Genomic DNA, 20,062 nt, shown 5'->3' with positions numbered 1-20,062 from the left:
GAGAAAAGAATCGTGAAGCAGGGATGAAAATGAAACCAAGAAAGCAACAATTCCATAGTCTTAAATCTAAAAAAAAGGCATTGAGAACAGATCAAGTTTACAAGAAGGCAGTTCTAAAAAAAAAATCACCTTTTTTTCATTCGACACCCATTTTCTCCACTTTATACTTCACCTCATGAGCTCCTCAAACCATAATTCGAGAACAGTAAACCTTCCATTTGAAGCACAAAGTGGAGATGAATTCTTTCAGAAAGGTACTGCTCATCAGTGGTTGGATGAATATACTTGATGGAAAGCCAGCAACATCAGCATTTAAAATGGATGTTTCCTCAAAATATTTTCTAGATATGCCATGAATTCATACATTGTTTTGTTGAATTTGCTTCTCTTTGTACAAAGGACATTGTGCAATTTTATTTCAAAAAAAAATTATGACATTGATGGATTTCCATATAGTTGAGCTTGATTGGATCAATCATAACTCTTTGTAAGATGTGCCCCAGATCTACCTGAAATATTTCATATATTTTGTTTAGTCCTTATCAAAGCCTCATGGAAAAACCAGCAATTTGGAGATATATGCTGCCCTGTATAAACATTACAAATGAATAAATAGCCTTGGTTGATAGGGGTATATTTTGATGAAATGCTGCAATGGGTCAAAGACACAAGTGCCACATCCTCACCTTCAGAGGAGTCCATGTCCTCCAGAGTAGACAAGAGATCTTCTGGTGTCCTTGGGTGGCTGACGTTGCTGAGACCGCATCCACTGTCGCCGCTCTCCTCCCGCCGATGGAAGTTAGTGGTGGTGTTGCTGCCGTTGCCGCTGTTCAGAAAGGGATCTGTGCCTCCGGTGATAGAGTCGTTGTTGTTGTTGTTAGGTAGTGAGTCCCGCAGTTCTCGTCGCAGTGCTAGTTCCTGAGAAAAAAGGGAGATACAGTAAAGTAAAGCTGTTTATAAAGTTAGCTGTTACAAAATTATTATTGCCAGGACATGACGTGCCACAAACATATGTCTAGATGTATGTATAATTTGGTAGGAAGTTTATCCATCAAACCTGGACTTCTCGGCTCGAATTCACAAAGGTGGTTTTGAAAACCCACGGTTGAGTCCATGGTTTATGCAGATTTTTCTGTATGAATTACGCTTAATTTAGTGCGTATAAATAATGTCCAATACTGATGCGCGTTTTTGTCACAGAGCGCCAAATTGACGCCTGTTACCATGGTAAGATATGCAATTTTATTCATGAGTCCACTGTTGGAAGAGTGGACTCATGAATAAAAAAGCGTGGATAAGTACGGCAACATGCGTCAATTTGGCGCACTGTGACAAAAGCGCGCATCAGCATTGGAATTTTTTAAACACGTGCCCGATACGCACTAAATTAAGCGTAATTATACAGGAAATCTGCATAAACCATGGACTCAACCGTGGGTTTTCAAAACCACCTTTGTGAATTCGGGCCCTCAAGTGTGCAACATGGCAATTCCCCATCAAAGAATATATCCCCAACTCTCACCATAACCCATGAATCAAGTATTAGGCTTATATGAAAATAATTCACTATGATAACTTCACTTTGTAGGCTGCACAAAGAAGAAAAAAATCAATTTTCGAAACAATGCATGTATCTTTTGTAAAGTCTGCATCGTAATCGATGAATGAAACTCCAAAGTAGATTAACAGAGATTACAATCAAAGGTATGAGATTTCAGTTAGATATGTCCTTGGTAACAGGGTAATATACACATTTTACAAAGACCTTATCCTCATACAGTTTGTGTTGACAGATTGACGATTTGATGCAAGAATTATAAAGGAAGAGCTGTCTTGTTTACACATTTTTACTACCATTTTTTAGAGATGAATGTATTCTAAAAGAATTTCTTTTCAATGTGAACAATGTAGCCTACTCACCCTACTACATGTAGCTATTTTTTTAACTTTAGAGATTAATGGAGCAATATGCGCTCATTTTTACAAAGGGGTGGACACAATAGATTTAAGGTTAAGAAATGTGTAAATTTCAATATCCCTCAAGTTTTCATACTGTAAGTTAACAGTGTCATTATCTCCAGAAATAAAAAAAAGTTCACTTTTTACCAGATTCATTATTGTCTGCCTTTGGTTCTCTTCAGGTTATTATTATAACATAAGATATCTCTACATTTACAATTGTGTCAAAATGCAAGCCTTATCAGATGTAATAATGACAGCAGTTATAAAGTTGATAAAAGTAATTTTTTATTTCTATAAATGCAACATATTTTTCCAAACAATGGAACAGAGATGGTGTCCACAACAAAATTATTCTGGGAAGAGTTTCATGAAACATCCTGTCAGTGATCTTCACAGGGTTATTTGTTCTGAGCCAATCAGATGCAAGGATTTCAGTAGCTTACAACAGTTGGCAATGAAAAATCACAGACTATATGTTTCGTGAAATGCTCCTCTGAACACCCGACCACGATGACAGATCACCAGAAGCCACTACTGTCAGAGGGCACGTTCCCCCCCCCCACTGTGAGATGAACTACTTCAGAAACACACAGAACTAGCAGCCTGGACCCTGTAGCGCAGCCCCGGTCAAGGAGAACTAGTCTTCATGGTGGATAATGAGTACCTCGTCTTCAAGGAGTTGAGGAGGGCAGTATACTGGGTCAGGCATGGATCTAGGTCATATCGCATCTGATCTATATTCTCTTTGTTTTACCCCTTATCAAAGTTTGAAATTTGGATAATTGGTACTTATATCTGCTCTACAAAGCCAAGAGTTCTGTATTCAATATCATTTTGAAATAAATTCAGATTGTTGCTTGAAGACCAGCATGTTTTGAAAAAAATAATGCAGGCCTTTTTTAGCCTAGAAATGTAACATCCTAACTATAAACACATGAAATTTACTTGTCCTATTCTAAACCTTTTGTAAATATTTACAACTGCGTCATCCAAACATTGGGAGTTGAATCGTTACAATTAGCAGTACAATTAATCTTACAAATTATAATTCCCAATAATCCCCATTTAGTCCCGTAATTTGTGTAAATAGTCAGCAAAGCCTATCCAAAACTAATAGTTATTGGGCCATGAAAAAGTAAACAAAGGCATGACACCCTACATTAAAGCTACTGGTTTAAAAGAACAGTTTAATCATTATAAATATTTCAACAATCACCACCACCACAATTAAAGCTTTAGCTTCATCATCACCATTATCATCATCATCATCATCATCATCATCATCGTCATCACCACCATCATTATCATCATCATCATTATCATCATCATCATTATCATCACCACCATCATTATCATCATCATCATTATCATTATCATCATCATCATCATCATCATCATCATCATCATCATCATCATCATCATCATCATCATCATCATCATCATCATCATCAACACCATCATTATCATCATCATCATTATCATCATCATCATCATCATTATCATCATCATCATCATCATCACCATTATCATCATCTTCATCATCATCATTATCATCATCATCATCATTATCATCATCATCATTATCATCATCATCATCATCATCATCACCATTATCATCATCACCATCATCATTATCATCATCATCATCATCATCACTATGAAATACACTTGACTTGGACATAGGCTTATATAGTTGTTATAGTTGTAAACGACTTGACAGCTTTTCAAAAAAAGTTTGATAAACCTTCAGTCATTCTCAAATAAATGTAAAATTGTTATTTCTTGATATATCAACAGACATAATAATCTCTCAAAGGTGATCTTCAGAAAAGCTACTTAAAATATTCATACTACTGGAGGTACGCCTATATACATTCAAAACTTTAAAACAGATAGGGCGTACAGCAAATAAAGAATAAACAGAGGAGCCATGGAGAGCTAAGCCCCAAGATTGGGTTAGCTGGAAGATGCCAAATAAAGCTTGACAGTCAATCTAGACTGATGACCTCACGATCAACATCAACTAGACTCTTTGGACAGACTCTTCTATCACTACATATTGGAAACAGACAGCACAACAGGAGATGATTTCTACACCATTTTCAAGAAACTAACAACTTTTAAACCAAGTATGTAAACCATGTATGTAAGAGAACAAAGCTAAAGCCAGATATATAATTGGTTTTAAGAACAGTCTGGACCCCCCCCCAAAAAAAAAAATCAGAACAGAGAGCAGAGCTTTAAGAACACAATTTTGAATAAACTCATTCTTCACTTCTTTATATCCTGACCACATGATGGAGAGGGGGAAGAACTCTTTTTTTAATATGAACTAGCTATTTTCAATATCAATTTGAAAACAACAATATTTAAAAATGAATAACTTGAAAATCTAAAATGTAATCCTTTAAATATGTATATGTATATATCAGAAGAGCTTGTGAAGTTATGGGATAGATCATGAAGGAAAATTACAAAAGTACAAAAATACATGTAGGCCTACAAGATGGAATAGTTCCACAACAAAAGCTCAAGTCCCCCCCCCCCTCTCCCTCAAAAAAAAATTATGATTTTTAATATCTAATTAAGCTTATTCAGCTGTCATGTAAAACAATGATTGTTATTTCCCCTTTAGTATCTAAACCATTAATTCAAATTATCAGACAGGGTACGTAAAGATCATGGGGTTACTTGTGACAAAAATTGCTTAGTAAAACATTTTTCATATCTCTGTTTGCAGTAAATATTGATATGATTATTTCTTGATTAGAGACACTCTCCACACCCAGGGAGGTCTTGTTATCAGAGATATATCTACCTTCAGATTATTTAACAGCATTAATGATTTAATGTTCTATTACTTTATCTATATCTGATGAGTATATAACTTGCTTGTAGCTTGAACTCATAACTTAAAATTTTGTTTTATGTCTATTGTCTAGTTTTCATTACTTTATATTTTGTTTAACAATGTTCTTTTATGTTGTTAATGATGCTTATAATACAATTTGATATATTTTATTACGTTCTGGACCCCTAGGCAGAACAGAGTGGTAATAATTACCACTCTGAATGGGCAATCCAGCCATTCATATGAATAACGAAAAAGTGATATGCACAAGAATCGAAACAGAGGTGTTAAAATACACCATGCCAAGCAAATTACACCAGTCAGTCAGTTCCAGTGTTTAATACCTATTGGTGTCATTCTGTTTCATATTTTAATACTATTTGGTGTTACTGTTACATGTAAGTTGTAACTCTAAAGTGTATTTTACTTAACACCTGAGGGAGTGGTCCTTTCAGAAAACAAACTGGTGTTGCTGCTAATAATAATCAACACTGTGGGCGTTACAGTGTGTTAGAAGTGAATTCTAGCTTTGAGAAAGATGGGAAAGATTATCATGACTTTGTAAGCTTTCAAATTATTTTAAAGATATTGAGGGGATTACAGAAAATGGTGCATTGCGAAGGATTGTTCTTTAAATGCCACCAAAATCATAAATGATAGCTAAAATGATCAAGCCAATAATTTGTGTGCAGTCCCATGTATCGATTTTGACAGTAATCCGTCCTGATGACTTATGGGAGAGAGAGAATAGCATCAAGTAATCTTTATACCATTTCGGTAAATTCAATAATAAAAACAAGGACAATCTCTCAGATGCTATTAATGTACACTGCGAAAGATGTTTCCCTATCAGATTGAGACAATTTCTTTCACAACTTAGGCTCGGGACCTAGAAACCAAAGTCCTGGAACGGGAGACTAATCTTTCAGCAAGACAGCCAGGGAGGCAGAAAGAACAACATCTTGGATTACTCCGCCTTCTTATTGGAGAGGGTCATGGCCCTTGTGCAACGATAATCAGCTTCTTCTACACATCACCCTTTCTCAAGCAAGCGAGAGCGTATAAAATACATAGAAAAAGTTTCTTCGTCACTCTCCACTGTGGATGTTAAGGCCTCCAGTGGAAGATGGCCAGTTAGTTGTAATAGGTTTGCCCTTGTTCTTGTTCCCTTTTCCTGAAAATGAGTAGCAAAGGTCCTACTTTGAAACAAAATTTCATCAGAATTTCTGTCTGCTTACGACCAATCCTTTGTTGCATGCATCTTTAATGAAAGAGCTAAATTTCAAACAGAATATTTCCACATTTGTCAACTCTTTACGTAGGCCTATGATACATGTATATCAAGGTGTTATAAACAGTGTACCTTCCCCCATGGGTTTGCTAAGATGTAGGCCTAAATGTTGGAAGGGGCCTATTTGATGTGATACTAACAAAACAAGATCAATATGATCATGCTGTTGATTCACCAAGATTTGAAGTTTTTGGCCCACTTCACTTGCCCAAAAGCATAAAAGGCCTCACCCACAAGCGTAAGTTGCTTTTTAGTCAGAGCGTGGATCAATGTATGGAGGTCCTAGTTCATTATTTTGTACATCTTTGTGATAGGTGATGATTTTGACGTTGATTTTCAATGTTTCCAAGTAACGTGTGACGCTGATCAATTTTAAATTCAATCCAATGCACTTCAGAGATGCCAAGTTCAAAGACCAGCTATTCGTGAGATTTTCTGTGAATCTGAGTGAGATCACAGACATTGTGTACAATGTATATGGGGATAGGCTGTGATAGTTGCGTGAGACAGAGATTTGAGGCGATGAACAAGAGTCCAAAATGCTTGAGTCTCATGCATAATGCGTGAGACTTGGTAGCTCTGGCACTTTAATTACTGTACTCCATTTTGCCTTTAACTTTTGCTGAAACATTAGATCCGCATGTTTTGTCCCAAGTTAAACCTTCTGGTTTGCTCTATTCACCTCTTGGGATTCCCCACTCCTTTCAATCTTGTTGATTTCTTAAAGGAAAATGAAACCTTTGGAACAAGATAGCTTGTGTGAAAACAGAAAAATCAAAGAAACAGATCAACGAAAGTTTGAGAAAAATCAGACAAATAATTAGAAAGCTATGAGCATTTGAATATTGCGATCACTAATGCTATGGAGATCCTCAAATTGGCAATGCGACAAAGATGTGTGATGTCAATTGTGAACAACTCCCCCATTACTTTAGTATATATTTCACTTAAACTGCCTCTTTTATCACAGCTATCAGTAGATCATGTGTTGTTTCTATAGGGTGGGGCATGTAATACAAATTTTTAAAGAATACATCATGGATAAAGAGTTTGTATCATAATAAGATAAAGCCAAAAGAGACATTTTGAGGGTATTTCATAGTCCATCAAAGGGAAAGTTGTTAACATGTGACATCACACATCCTTGTTGCATTGCTAATGGGAGGATCTCCATAGTATTAGTGATTGCGATATTCAAATGACCAGAACTTTCTCATTATTTGTCCGATTTTCCTCAAACTTTCTTTGTTCTTATTGTTTGATTTTTCTGTTTCGACACAAGCATATTTGTTCCAAAGGTTTCATTCCCCTTTAACTCTTTCACAAAAACGAGAACACTGACATTTTTCATCACACTTCTACGAAATCCTTGTTTTGACTTGAACCTTTTGTGACTCGTCAGAGGAGGTAGGGGGTATTTTTTGGGTATCGCGAGTTCGGAAATAGCCATTCCCGTCTCGCGGGAATCGATAGGTATGTTCTCGTATGTATGTGGAAACATCAGTTTGGTGTATAGAAGTACCTTCTTCACATTTGCCTTGCAGCTGCCTTGCGAAAGCAACAAACAATTCTACTCCAAGCAGTCTTCAAATTCATCATCAGTCTTGACAAATCGTAATCCTCACCCACTTTCAAATAGGCCAAATATAACTTTTGAAGTCCCTTGAATGATTTCATGTGCTTTGTACATAATACAATCAACTTTTGGTTGGGGTAGGCCATGTTATTCTTTTCACAGAAAAGAAATTGGTTTTCAAGTTCGAAACAGAATTATTCCGAAAAGAGTAATGTCGTTCATTTGCCAGGAGTAAAAAAAATCTATTTGAACAATTTCTCAAATTTTAAATACCTGAATTAAACCAAAATCATTATTATGATTCTCTTCTTCTCTACTTTTCTTTCCTTTATAGTTCTTTTAAACTCAAATTGATTTAAATATATTTCAATTCATACTTTTTAACCCAAGAAACACAGTATTTTGTATTGAAGTGATTTTGAAAAAGAAATGGAACACTAAAAATGGTTTGAATACAACCTACAGGCCTATACACTTGTGTTGATTAAATTGCCCATGCACAGTACACGAAACATGAAAACATTCTTAAAACACCGCATGGTGCTGAAAAACCTTTAACAAGGCAGTGAAATTAGCAGCAGGATACCGCTAACTCACAGTTCACAGATCGAGATCAATTTCCACATTGCTCGTTATCGAGTTGTTTTTCAAATGTGCAAGAACATGTGTGGAAAATAGGGAATGAAACACTGTCAATGACCCCAAAACGAGGTAATCCAACATTTTTTTAAAGCAATTATGAGAGTTTCATCACTAATAATTAACGGCACCATAAATTCTGTTGAAAGGTACTTAAAAGTGTGAGCTTCATAATGAAAAAAAAAAGAAAAGCAGTCTATAGATCATCATATTGTAAGTATAAGCATCCACATAGAAATTGTTTAGGTCATTTTATGTTCCTGCATAAAATATGACAAAGGAAGTATCTGAAAAAAGTCACATGCATGATATAAACTTTCTCAGATATTGAAAGACCTTGTGACTTTCTAAATTTGTATAACTATGAAGTAATCCTTCCCACATTAACTTTGAATTTCTTAATACAGTAAAAAAAAAAATGGGCCAAAACAATACATAAATCTGATGAGGGGTCCACATCCGGAGGGCAATGTCCTCTGGTATTCTTAGAAATCCTCCCGAGGGGGGTTCGGGAGTCGGTCTGGATCTTTTCAGGGTTTGTTTAACGAGGGTGGATTTCTGGGTTCCTATGAAACAAGAGACTGAAGAGAGGAATGATGGTTTGATTAGTAATCCTATGATCTATATTCTGCTTTTAAGACCCATTTACAAATCCTTTAAAGAGGGCAACACTAACGCTGGTGCAGAGACTTTCAAATGATGGCAAATGCACTTGAACTCTAAAAGCCAAGGAGGCGATCACACATTTGCCCCTGTGAGACTAGTGCCCTATTTTGATTTTTCCAAAGACATTGGGTAGGGGACAAGGTCAGGTTGCGACTAGGCATAGTTGCGACAGGGGTTTCTTTTAGAAATAATACACAGATTTACAAGAGACATTTAAAGCCACCAGAGCAAACTTCATTAATCAAAAGCCATATATCGATTTGACATGCCTACTCAGAACCCAAAATCATTTTCATATGTTTTGATATGAAAAGTTTAAAGCCTTTTTAAATTCTATTTTGCAATTTTGATACTTCAGATTACCCCTTTTGTCATCAAGGAGTTTGGGTTACGGAGAATAGCGTGTTCCGCTGGGGACTGTGGGTAAGCGGTACATTCATTCTAAAGGAATGGTAGGTAATACAGATTGTGTGTATGCCATACTGCATCAATTCACCACTGTAGTGTGAATATGGAAGAGGAAAAAATTAAAGATGAAAAACAGAGACGAAAGAAGAGGGATCTTTGGAGATTTTAGTCCAGTCTCAGAAGAAAATCAAAAGGGTGTATGCCTATTGCCTATACACTCTAAATTCCAAGGATTTGAATAAAATCCAGATCGACTATGAATGGTGACCAGCCAAATTTTTGATTTATTTCTAATCTTTAGGATTAACTTTCAAATCTCAAATGATTTAAATTCAAATCTTTTTAGCATTATGTTTAAATCCTAATGACTTAAATCTTAATCTAATATTTGGCTGTTCACTATTCACAGCCGATCCGGATTTATTTTCATTCCTTGGAATTTAGAGTGTATCATATGTAAAGGAATAAGGTCAGTCGCTACTTTTAGGTGACTAAATAGAGAATGCCCAATTTTTTTTATTCAATAAAAAAAACAAATCAAGTGAGTAAATCACAGGACAATGTAGCATAAGTCAAAACAACTGCAACAGAAGTAGGTGGACATTTTTGACAAAGATCAATGTTGCATAAAGAGAGTCCGAAAGTAAATAATCATTAGGACAAAGGATGTCTGAAATCCGATGTGAAATCTGAAATTTCACTTAAAAAACATTCCAACAACAACGAATTTGGACTATTTATGCTTGGACTTAAGTGCAGAATGTACAATTCATCATGGCCGCCATCAGACAAAAGGAAAAGAAACATGGGGGACTGTCTGGACAGCGGCCAAGATTCAAGTACATGAACGCGGTTTCTAGGAAAAAGAACATCCTAAGATGGCAATCAGGGTCATGAGAGGTCATTTGAATCATCCACCTTAAAATTACTTTAGTTTACAATGTAATTCACTAGACCTGTAGCCCTAAACACTGCATTGTATCACAATGAAGTTTTCATATAATTATATGTTCGGAAGAGAGAGGCAGTTCAGATTAAATAATCATCTTTAACTATCTTACACCAATTCAGTAAATCTGCACATGTCCCTTAATAGTTCCTTAAAAATGCAACAAAATGACACACAAAGAGTGTTATCATTATATTGTAGTTCAGAAATTCAATTGAATTTTAATCATTTTTTTAAATTTTCCTTTTCATTCTAAATAGATTTATTCATCTATTTACTTAATCATTAATTTATTCATTTACAAAATTTGTTTTCTTCCTTTTATTTGAGGGGGACTTGGTGTCTGTTTTGATAAACTCAACATACATGTATAAAAGCGTGAAGCAAGGCCACACACCCGTTATAAAAAGGAAACTAACACAGATTGCACATACCAGAGATCAAGAATCTAATAAAGTGAACCATTATTAAATTAACACTGTCTGAGCTGCTTTAAGGAAAAAATAATTTTGGCACATCATGAGTATAATTTTCTTTTAGTTAACAGTAAAGGAGCAGTATTCATCTGTTCTATTTATATACCACTGGAACATTAGTGGGACTACATTGTAGGCCTACATACACTACTCTACACCTTTAGAATAAAGCTCCTCCGTGTGAGGGAGGCCTTTTGGTCTAATGACAAGCACAGCTATCCCTAATCAGATTTATAAATCATAACCTTATGCAAAATCATTTACGGAGGAAAGCACACTCGTTTCATATCCACGCATGAAGTTGATACTGGTAGAGACACAGTAAAAGAGGTCTAGAGGTACCATAACAGCGTAAAAACTCAAACCGGTTTATAGAAATATTGAATAACTTCTTCTAAAAAGAACCTTCCAATTTAAGTTGCTGTTGTTTCCAAAACAGAAAACAATTAGTGGAGAAAATTGGAAATCAATTACAAAAATATAATTAAGATGATCCTTCTGTTTTCAGTAGAATTCTACAAAAATAAAGCACTGTCAATAAGATAGAACTGCATAACATTTTGTTTAAAATTAAAGCAAACTGCATTCTATTTCCTTATTGAACAACACGCTATTTGGTTGATCTACCGGTATCATTATCTAATCAGTAAAAAGTTTATTTAATGTCTTACTAGTAAATTTGGTTATCAACAAATAAATAATAATGGTAATAATTAAAACGCACGATGCAAATCATGTACGCATTTGATTAGAATTATAGTCAATACTACATCAAGCCCACAGTGACCATTGGTCTTTGATAACTGCTCTATAAAGATTTTTTTTCTATTTACAGACACTCTATAACATAAACTATCATGAAATGTCAAGCTTACAAGCCCTTGGACAACCTAGTCTGCAGTCAGAAACTTTTTTTAAAAATTTCTTATTAAAAATGTGGTTTAGATTGCAAGACTACAATGGCTAAATTAATTTTTCAAGACGTTTTCTTTAATTGTTCTTTACACATCAAAAACTGAATAAAGCTGGTTTTATATGCTCAAGACTTTTTAATGGATTTGTCTTTTTGCAACATTTCAGTGTCTGATCCAAAAGACTACTCAAGTTCACTGATTGGTCTTTTTATATACTGTGTATGTTAGCACACTCAGGGGTTGCCCAGACGACTCCAATAGCCATCCAATTTCACCAGCTAGTCTATCTAACTACACCCTTCCAACGTTTGGTAGATAAAGAGATGAAGAAGCCATTCATCCAAGAATACTTCAACCTTGCATGAGGCATCCCTGGTGTGTCACCAGCAGATTCCAGATGGACCCACATGTAGTTCAATATACTTTTATTTCTATGTATGGTTACTAATACACAATAAGGGGCAAAGTATCTATAGAGATTAACCGTTCACGAAAATCAAACCGCATTCTTGACATTTGCATAAAACTGACACAAACAAAATGTTTATTAATGAGACCATAGTTCTTATTCTTGTAAGACTCTCATCATGATTCTACAGTTAATCCTACCGACCCAATAAACATCTTTCTCCCTAAACGTAGCTGCTAGATACACTCAGTCTGAAATGTAAACTAGATAAAGTTGGTGTTTCTGGTATAGTTGGCAAGGCTCCAGGCCCGTAGGAGGCCAGAACTAGGGGGGTATCAGTGGTGTACGCAAACCAGCTGTACTCAATTGTACACACAGCCCTTTTCCGTCACGACCGTACGATGCCAATGGCAGAGAGACCAGGTTTTAATTTAGGAAAGCCAACCAAAGTTGACTTGAGAGAAACAAGAAACAGTATATTGGAAATTGGTGTAATATGATTTATACCGACCTGAAAGTAAAAAAAAGATTATAATCAAAGTAAAACCAAAAGAACCCATGGCTGAACAAAGATTTGAGATCAAAGATACTGGTCTAAAGTGTGTGAATACTTTCCTGATGTTACCAGACCACTACACAAGTAATGGTCAACCAAAAATGACTATGAATAATCAAAGTAAAACTAATGGAAAACATGGCTGACCTAAGACTAAAGATGACAAATGACTAATATCAATGTAAGTGTGATAGGTATATTTACTCCTGCTCACTACTTCCCTGATGTTACAAACCCGCTACACAGGTAACTTGTATTCCAAGCCTGGTATATTTCCAAGTACATGTATGACACCAAGCATGCAGAGTTTCTTGGGCAACCAAAGATAATAGATAGGCTTCAAGAAACGTCTGCCCATTTGGTATTGTGCCAAGAGAAACACGGATACATTGGAAATTCAGTATGAAAGATGTCTGGCCAGGGACAGCTTCGTAAAGAGTTAAAGCCTAACTAACTTAAAATTATAGAAGTGATATGATTTCTATTCGCATGCAATATAACAAATTGTTGCACCCATCAGATGAAGTCATTTTTCATGGTCCTATTGGATAGTCTGCAATATGTGCATTGGCTCTAAATATGCATGTCGATCTTTATTCTCACACTAACTCTTTGTGAAGCAGCTTCCCCTCACATGGTACATGTAATATTCCTGAAACTGTAGGTCCTTCTATCTCTTTCATTTTTTGACACTGGGAGCATAAATTTGAGATTGTACAGGCCAATATTTATGACATTTTCAGTGTACTGTTATGCCAGGCCTGGTTATGCTTGTTGGATTTTACACTTTTTATTCATATCAACTTTTTGTTGAGGGTGGACTTGTCCTTAAAGCTACATACTGATGCAATGCCAGAATTCTGGCTTTAAAAGAATTAAAAGGACATTTGTTTCATGGTGATACAAACCAATGCCATTATAGTATAGCAATCCAACATGCAGGCAACCCTGGTATAACCCAATATAAAACTAGGCACCCGTCCCTGGTAATATCCGATTCCGTGCTCCTCATCTTGAATTACCATCCAATCAGCACAAGCGTGCATTACTCCATGCCCTCAGTTTTTAATGGACAATATATCGCCTGAGTGTTAAAAGGGTTTATATGCCAAACTAATGAAGAACTTGAGAAGATGACAATTTTCCATGCCCTCAATATCATTGAGCAATGTACATTGCTTATTGAGCATAGAAGGGTTTAGCCCATAGGCCTACATTGTGCTGACAAGATGAAAATTTTCAATAACCTCAATATCAGTTAGCAATGTACTGCCAATTGAGCAGTAGAAGGGTTTTTATGTTGATAATGTTGTGTTATTTGACAAGATGAAATTTCTCAACATCCTCAAAAACCATTGAGCAATAGGCCAATCGCTTGTTAAGCAGTAGAAGTGTTTGTACTGTCTTACTTGACATAAGACTATTCCCTTTCAGATACACACAGATATAACAGGTAATACCAGTTAACTAAAACCTCAAACCTTTGAAACGTTTGATTGACCTTTGCAAAGTTCAACAGCCAAATAACCAGGCCTGTATTTTGGCATAAACAAGAAAATTTGGAATAAACAAAATTTGAAGAAAAAAAAAATATGCTGATGGATTACTTTTCAGTCCCACTATCGGATGTTTATCTGCTGACTGAAAATAAACCGACTTATAGGCTCCGAGGCCAGAACTCGGGCAACCTTAAATCTTTTCATTGCTAGTTTTTCACTAAAATGAATCTCCATTTTCCATCATTATTCCAAAAAAAAAGTTAATAATGAATGGCTCAAAAACAACTCGGGGTAAACAGCCAGACCCCTTGTTTGATCACAAAAAGGCAGAGTCAATGCACAGAATAGGAGGAAGGACGCGAATCACAGATTTACCTGAACGAAAATTGAATAGTGTTGTGATACTGTGCACTCAAGTGGCAACATTTGACTGCTTTCAATGACGATTAGTCCCTGAAAGATATGAATATCTATCTTTTCCCCCTTTTTTTTCATGTTGACTTTTCGCTCGAGTTGCATCGCTCGAAAACAAGCTGACAAGAAGTAGTTCTGGAGGCTGTGTATACTTTGTGTGAATGGTGAACAAAGTTGATATTAAGTTGACGAGCTTGAAAATACATGTGTATTCTTTACACTGGCTATAGATTGTTATCTAATACATGAATTTATATGGAAGGCAAATAGTGCAGTGAAATTTGATCATGTCCACGAGTTCACTAGGCCACAGAGCTATGAGTGATTTCATGATTTAATCACTTGACAAGAAATGTAAAGGTTACAGGTGCAATCCCTGACATAGCACTTATGTCCTTAAGCAGGGCACTTTATCTTACTTGCTCCTTCATATAGTATACATACGTGTATGTGTGATGTACTTTCATTGTGAAATCAATGTCAATTGTATGTGCATGTGAAAGAAGTATGCATACTTACTAATAAAAAAACAATTTATCAAAATAAAGAATTTCGTATGAAATTAAAATGGATTACTAATAAATTGTCCAACAATATAGGCCTAGATAATAAGTTTATATCAATTGGGCATTTGTTTATTTATAATGTTATTAATGAAAGACTGTTGCCATAGAAACAAAAATATATAAAAAAACAATGATCACACACGCCTAAATGACTTGACCCCTAAATACATGCATACTTGCAAGCTCATACATGCAAATCCAGCAAAACAGTAGTACTGAGTAATAAGTTAGTGGTCAAACTTATGGACCAAGCCTGTATGCAAAGATTTGCGATCAATAACAATGGTTTTCAACTAAATGAAAGTTGTAGTGGTTAAACATATTTGGTTAGTCACACTGATCAACATGCAAAGGATATCATGGACCCAGTTACCAAAGATTTGAAAATCAATCACAAAGTTGTAATAAAGTCTGACCGGCAATTTGCGAGATTTTTGTTTACTTATTTTTTTTTTATTGTGTTGGGGGCCATGGTCTGTCTATTGTCAGTTTGTAAGTGATTGAATTAATTTGTGAAAGAGGGCAAAGAAATTTTTACAACCCCAGGCATGTAACAGATACAACTCAACAAGTAACCATCACTGAAAAATACCAAATTCACTTGAAAACAAAACTTCAATTTTTAACTGCACAAATACACTTCTAATTACATTACCACCAAAAAAAATATGAATACAGCAGGGAAAATCCTACTTATTTATCAATATCATCCCTTTTTGTAAAAGAAAGCTATTATGTCAGGACCAAATACTTGGTCACAGTTATGTCAAATCTTGTCTGATCCAATTATAAGTACTATATCTTTAATATGGACTTCCCATGACCTTGAATTTCTAAGCAAGACCAACGATCAAAAAGATGGTTGATAGATTATGAAAAACCAGGCCACAATAAAGTATCTTTGCCCTCCCCATATTGCTATACCATCGTAAAAACTTGTCATAAGATTAATGAAGTAAATTAAGTGTCAAGTAATAACATATGGCCGTGTAGTCATGCTAGTAATCTACTGGCTTAATTTGTATCAATTAGTCCAAGAAAGGGTGATAGGAGCTAGGGTTGAATAAGGATATCCTTTATGTTGATCCTATACTAGTGGGCTTTCACTTCACAGTGCTGGACTAGTGATCATAGTGCAAAAGATCTAACTAAACTTGCATAAAACCCTTTTCTCAAGATCATTTAGGCTGGCTTAAATCTTGATATGAAAACATTTTGTTATAGGAAGTCTCAGAATTTAGGCTGGGAAAAGAAATGTTCCTAGGCTGCTCATGGCTGAAAAATGGTACGTAGAAATATTAGGGATGGCTAAACTTTTTGATTTAAAAACATGGTTCATAGGCTAACCTATATCTCGCAGTAGAAAAGACTGGCTATGATTCAATTTTAGGCAGATTATATAAGTCATAGATTGCAATGAGGTATGGAACCCCCAAATAAATTAAAAATTTACAAATTTGTCACTTCTGAAGAAGAGGATGGTAGCATTTAAAGTGTACATAGGAAATGATGAAACACTTCCATTTTGAAATCTATCACTTCTGGGGATGAGGTTGGTGCAGATTTAATATTTAGAGTGCAAAATCAATAAATTACGAAAAACTTACATACATTTTTAAATCTATCACTTTTAGGATGAGGTTGGTGCACATAACTATTAAGAGTGTACAATTAATTTATTGAGAAACACTTCCATTTTAACATCTATCACTTCTGGATATGAGGTTGGTGCAGATTACTATTCAGAGTGTACATTAAATATATAAAGAAACACTTACATTTTGAAATCGGTCACTTCTGGGGAATAGGTTGGGGCAGGATGACAGGTTTTTAGGATTCTGCTGCGCCTGAATGTAAGACAAACACAACACACTGATAGAAAACCAGACACATTCTCAAAAATAAGGAGACAATAAATAGAACAAAGATTACAGAACAAAAAGCAAGACAACTGAACAAGTGCAATCTGAGCAAAAGCCACACTTTCTTATCTAATTTGATAAAAAGATCCATCAAATTTTTTGTTTCAATATTTATAGTTTTCTAGTGTCAAAAAATAAATGGAAAGTATTTTCTACATGTTGATACAATTTCAAATTTGTTTGATATAGTTAATGCTTACCTCTCAGTAAGCTATGTACTGTACTCAAATAAAAATAAAAAAAGTTCAGTATACTTAATACCTTAACAAATAAATAATAAATTTAGTGTGGAACCTTTGGGACAGATTGCAATATGAAACAAAAAAAAATGTTATGAAAAAAGAAACATCTTATAGTGAAATACAATTTTTGGCACAACAAAAAGAAAATCTGTAACAAAAAAAATTAAGGCAAACTTGTAAATAAAACAGATAAACATAATAACTATAAAAACTAAAATGTACTTTGGGTTTAGAAAAACAAGGCAAATCAAATGCAGACAAAAACCTTATTGGATGTCATGTACTGTATGAAACTGGATTATTAGGAACAAATGAAAGCGATACATAAAACAAGAAAACAAAATATAAACTTACTAAACTAAAATAAACGTCAAACAAAAATGATACAATTTTTCTATGGCAACAGCCCCACACAAAGGCAGAGGAAAATTTGACAACAAATGGAAATGGCAACCCATATTGTGTATTTTTTTTAATGCTGTATTTCTTTCAATGATTTTATATTGATGAATTGTCATAGTAAAATATGAATAAGACTTGCTATCTGAATGTTCCTTATTCTCATTTCTGTCAACAGTGTTTCACTTTCTCTTTCAATTTAATCAGATACTAAAAACAACCATCTGGTTTGAATTTATTATTTTGTAATATGTTTATCCATTGTCTGAATGTGTTTATTTCATTTCCCAATTTCCCTTTATCTGTCATTAATACATATCACATTTGTTTGAAAATTATATCACTTATTACAATAAATTCAATTTGTAATAGGAATATTAAAGGACAAGTCCACCCTAACAAAAAGTCAAAGAAGCATAACTGCTGAAAATTTCATCAAAATCGGATCTAAAATAGGAAGGTTATGGCATTTTACAAAAAACGTCATATGCACATCCTGGTCGGTATGCAAATGAGTTATACATATAACTGTTTTGTGAAAAATAAGAGAAACTTTAAAATGTCATAACTTTATTTTACATCCGATTTTGATGAAATTTGCAACGTTATTCTTGTTTATTATTTCTCTATTGATTCAAATCAACATTTTTCTGAGGTAAACTTGACCTTTAACTTGAAAACGGATATATTTGTTTTCTCTTTCCCTTCGGACATTCCACATGTTTGAAATTGTGTCATTAGTCATCTTAACAATAAGCTATATTCAAGGTACATGCAATGTTATTTGTCTGATTTTTATATTGTTATCAACTTATTGCAGGCACATTTGTTTATTTCATACGCTATAGACTCAACTTTGTTTCAAAATGTAATGTAAATTTATGGCACCAACTGACATGTGTCAATGGTTTTGATGCTGAATTCTGTGGTCAGATCTCAAACAATATGGAAGATTCCTCATTTTCGTACACGATATGCATACATGGATACACCTGTTATAAATGGAATAATCAATGCTTCGAACTTCTCTTTCTGCGTTCCCACACTGCAAAGACAAAACAACTCTGTAGCCTCCTTTATAGATAGTCTCAGTAGTACAGACCCTGTTTTATACTGATGTGGTTTGGTCTCTTAGCAACCGGGAGGTAAAATCTATGAGACAACCCTTATCTGAAGTTTGAATTCACATTCTTCCCCAAAAACATTAAAGGAATAGAATATGATATTGTTCATAATTACAAAAACAATTTTGTACTCTAATGAGTAGGGGAGACCGGGGTTAGTTGGAACATGGGGTAAGTCGAACGTTGTACTTTTCTTAAATGCCTGTAAAATAAATTTATGCAATACTGCCCTCAATTTATTGCAATAATGATTCAACACTGTTGTATTATTAATAGCAATAAATTGAGGGCAGTATTGCATAAATTTATTTTACAGGCTTTAAAGAAAATTACAATGTTTCAACTTACCCCATGTTCCAACTAACCCCAGTCTCCCCTATGTTTGCCACCATCTGGACACTGGAGAAATCTTCCAAATATCAATTAACATTCATTTCCAACATGGTATGAATGCCTTGCTATCTTTCTATCTTTCATTTTAATATTTTCATTGGGTAAATGCTTAAATATAACAGAATCAAAGTGTTTTATAATACCAAAAATAAATAAATAGCATATGCACTCAAGATTACTTTAGCTTCCATTGGCTTCATGCTATATATGTAATGATTAGATAATAGGCAAATAAAAAATATACATAAGTATTACATGTATTCTACTGGGCTGAAAATAGGGGTACTATGACTATTTCTATTTCTTTCATTGTAAGTAGTCATCCCATGGGATAACTTGATAAGTCTTTTAGGGGGAAACCAGTCCACTCCTATTTACAGTCCATTCCCTAGACACTTGAACCCCTATTGCTCTCATTTTTTCTTCCTTTCAAGAACTGTTTAAGCTCCAGTGCATTCCTTCACATGAGACTTGGCAAAGTCCTTCTGGCCATTGATTTGTGGCTTTTTAATCCTCTGTTAAAGCGTAGTTAGTCCCAAGCCTTTGTATTGGTGTGGGACTGTGTGAGACCCTTATTATAGAGCTATTCAACTGAAACCATTCAAGGAAATGGACAAAGTTCTTTTACTTTTTCTAGAAGCTCCCAACCTATCAATTGAATTCAAACACTTATAAAGCCAAAGCCAGACCACCTCAATAGAATTCACGCACACAAAAAGTCCATAAATCAGTTTCTTCTCACCCCCAAAAATATACCCTCGTTAATCATTTTAAGGGATAAGTGTTATACTTCCCCAATTGGAAGC

General features: G+C 34.8%; 1 protein-coding gene across 3 annotated transcripts in view; it reads right to left on the bottom strand.

The window, feature by feature from the left end:
- Positions 1–20,062, bottom strand: part of LOC121429732 (transcriptional coactivator YAP1-B-like) — a 48,195-nt gene that overhangs the window by 1,922 nt on the left and 26,211 nt on the right. For 2 of the 3 annotated variants that reach the window (XM_041626930.1, XM_041626931.1), the window contains exons 6-7: positions 16,955–17,023; positions 687–918 (exon numbers count right to left, since the gene is read on the bottom strand). In XM_041626930.1, coding sequence (XP_041482864.1) covers positions 687–918; positions 16,955–17,023 — 301 coding nt within the window. The remainder of the gene's footprint in view (positions 1–686; positions 919–16,954; positions 17,024–20,062) is intronic. The other variant, XM_041626932.1, reaches the window with a different exon arrangement.

The sequence above is a fragment of the Lytechinus variegatus genome, chromosome 16 (assembly GCF_018143015.1).
Source record: "Lytechinus variegatus isolate NC3 chromosome 16, Lvar_3.0, whole genome shotgun sequence".
Classification (NCBI taxonomy): domain Eukaryota; kingdom Metazoa; phylum Echinodermata; class Echinoidea; order Temnopleuroida; family Toxopneustidae; genus Lytechinus; species Lytechinus variegatus.
This window is presented reverse-complemented; position numbering and strand designations above follow the sequence as displayed.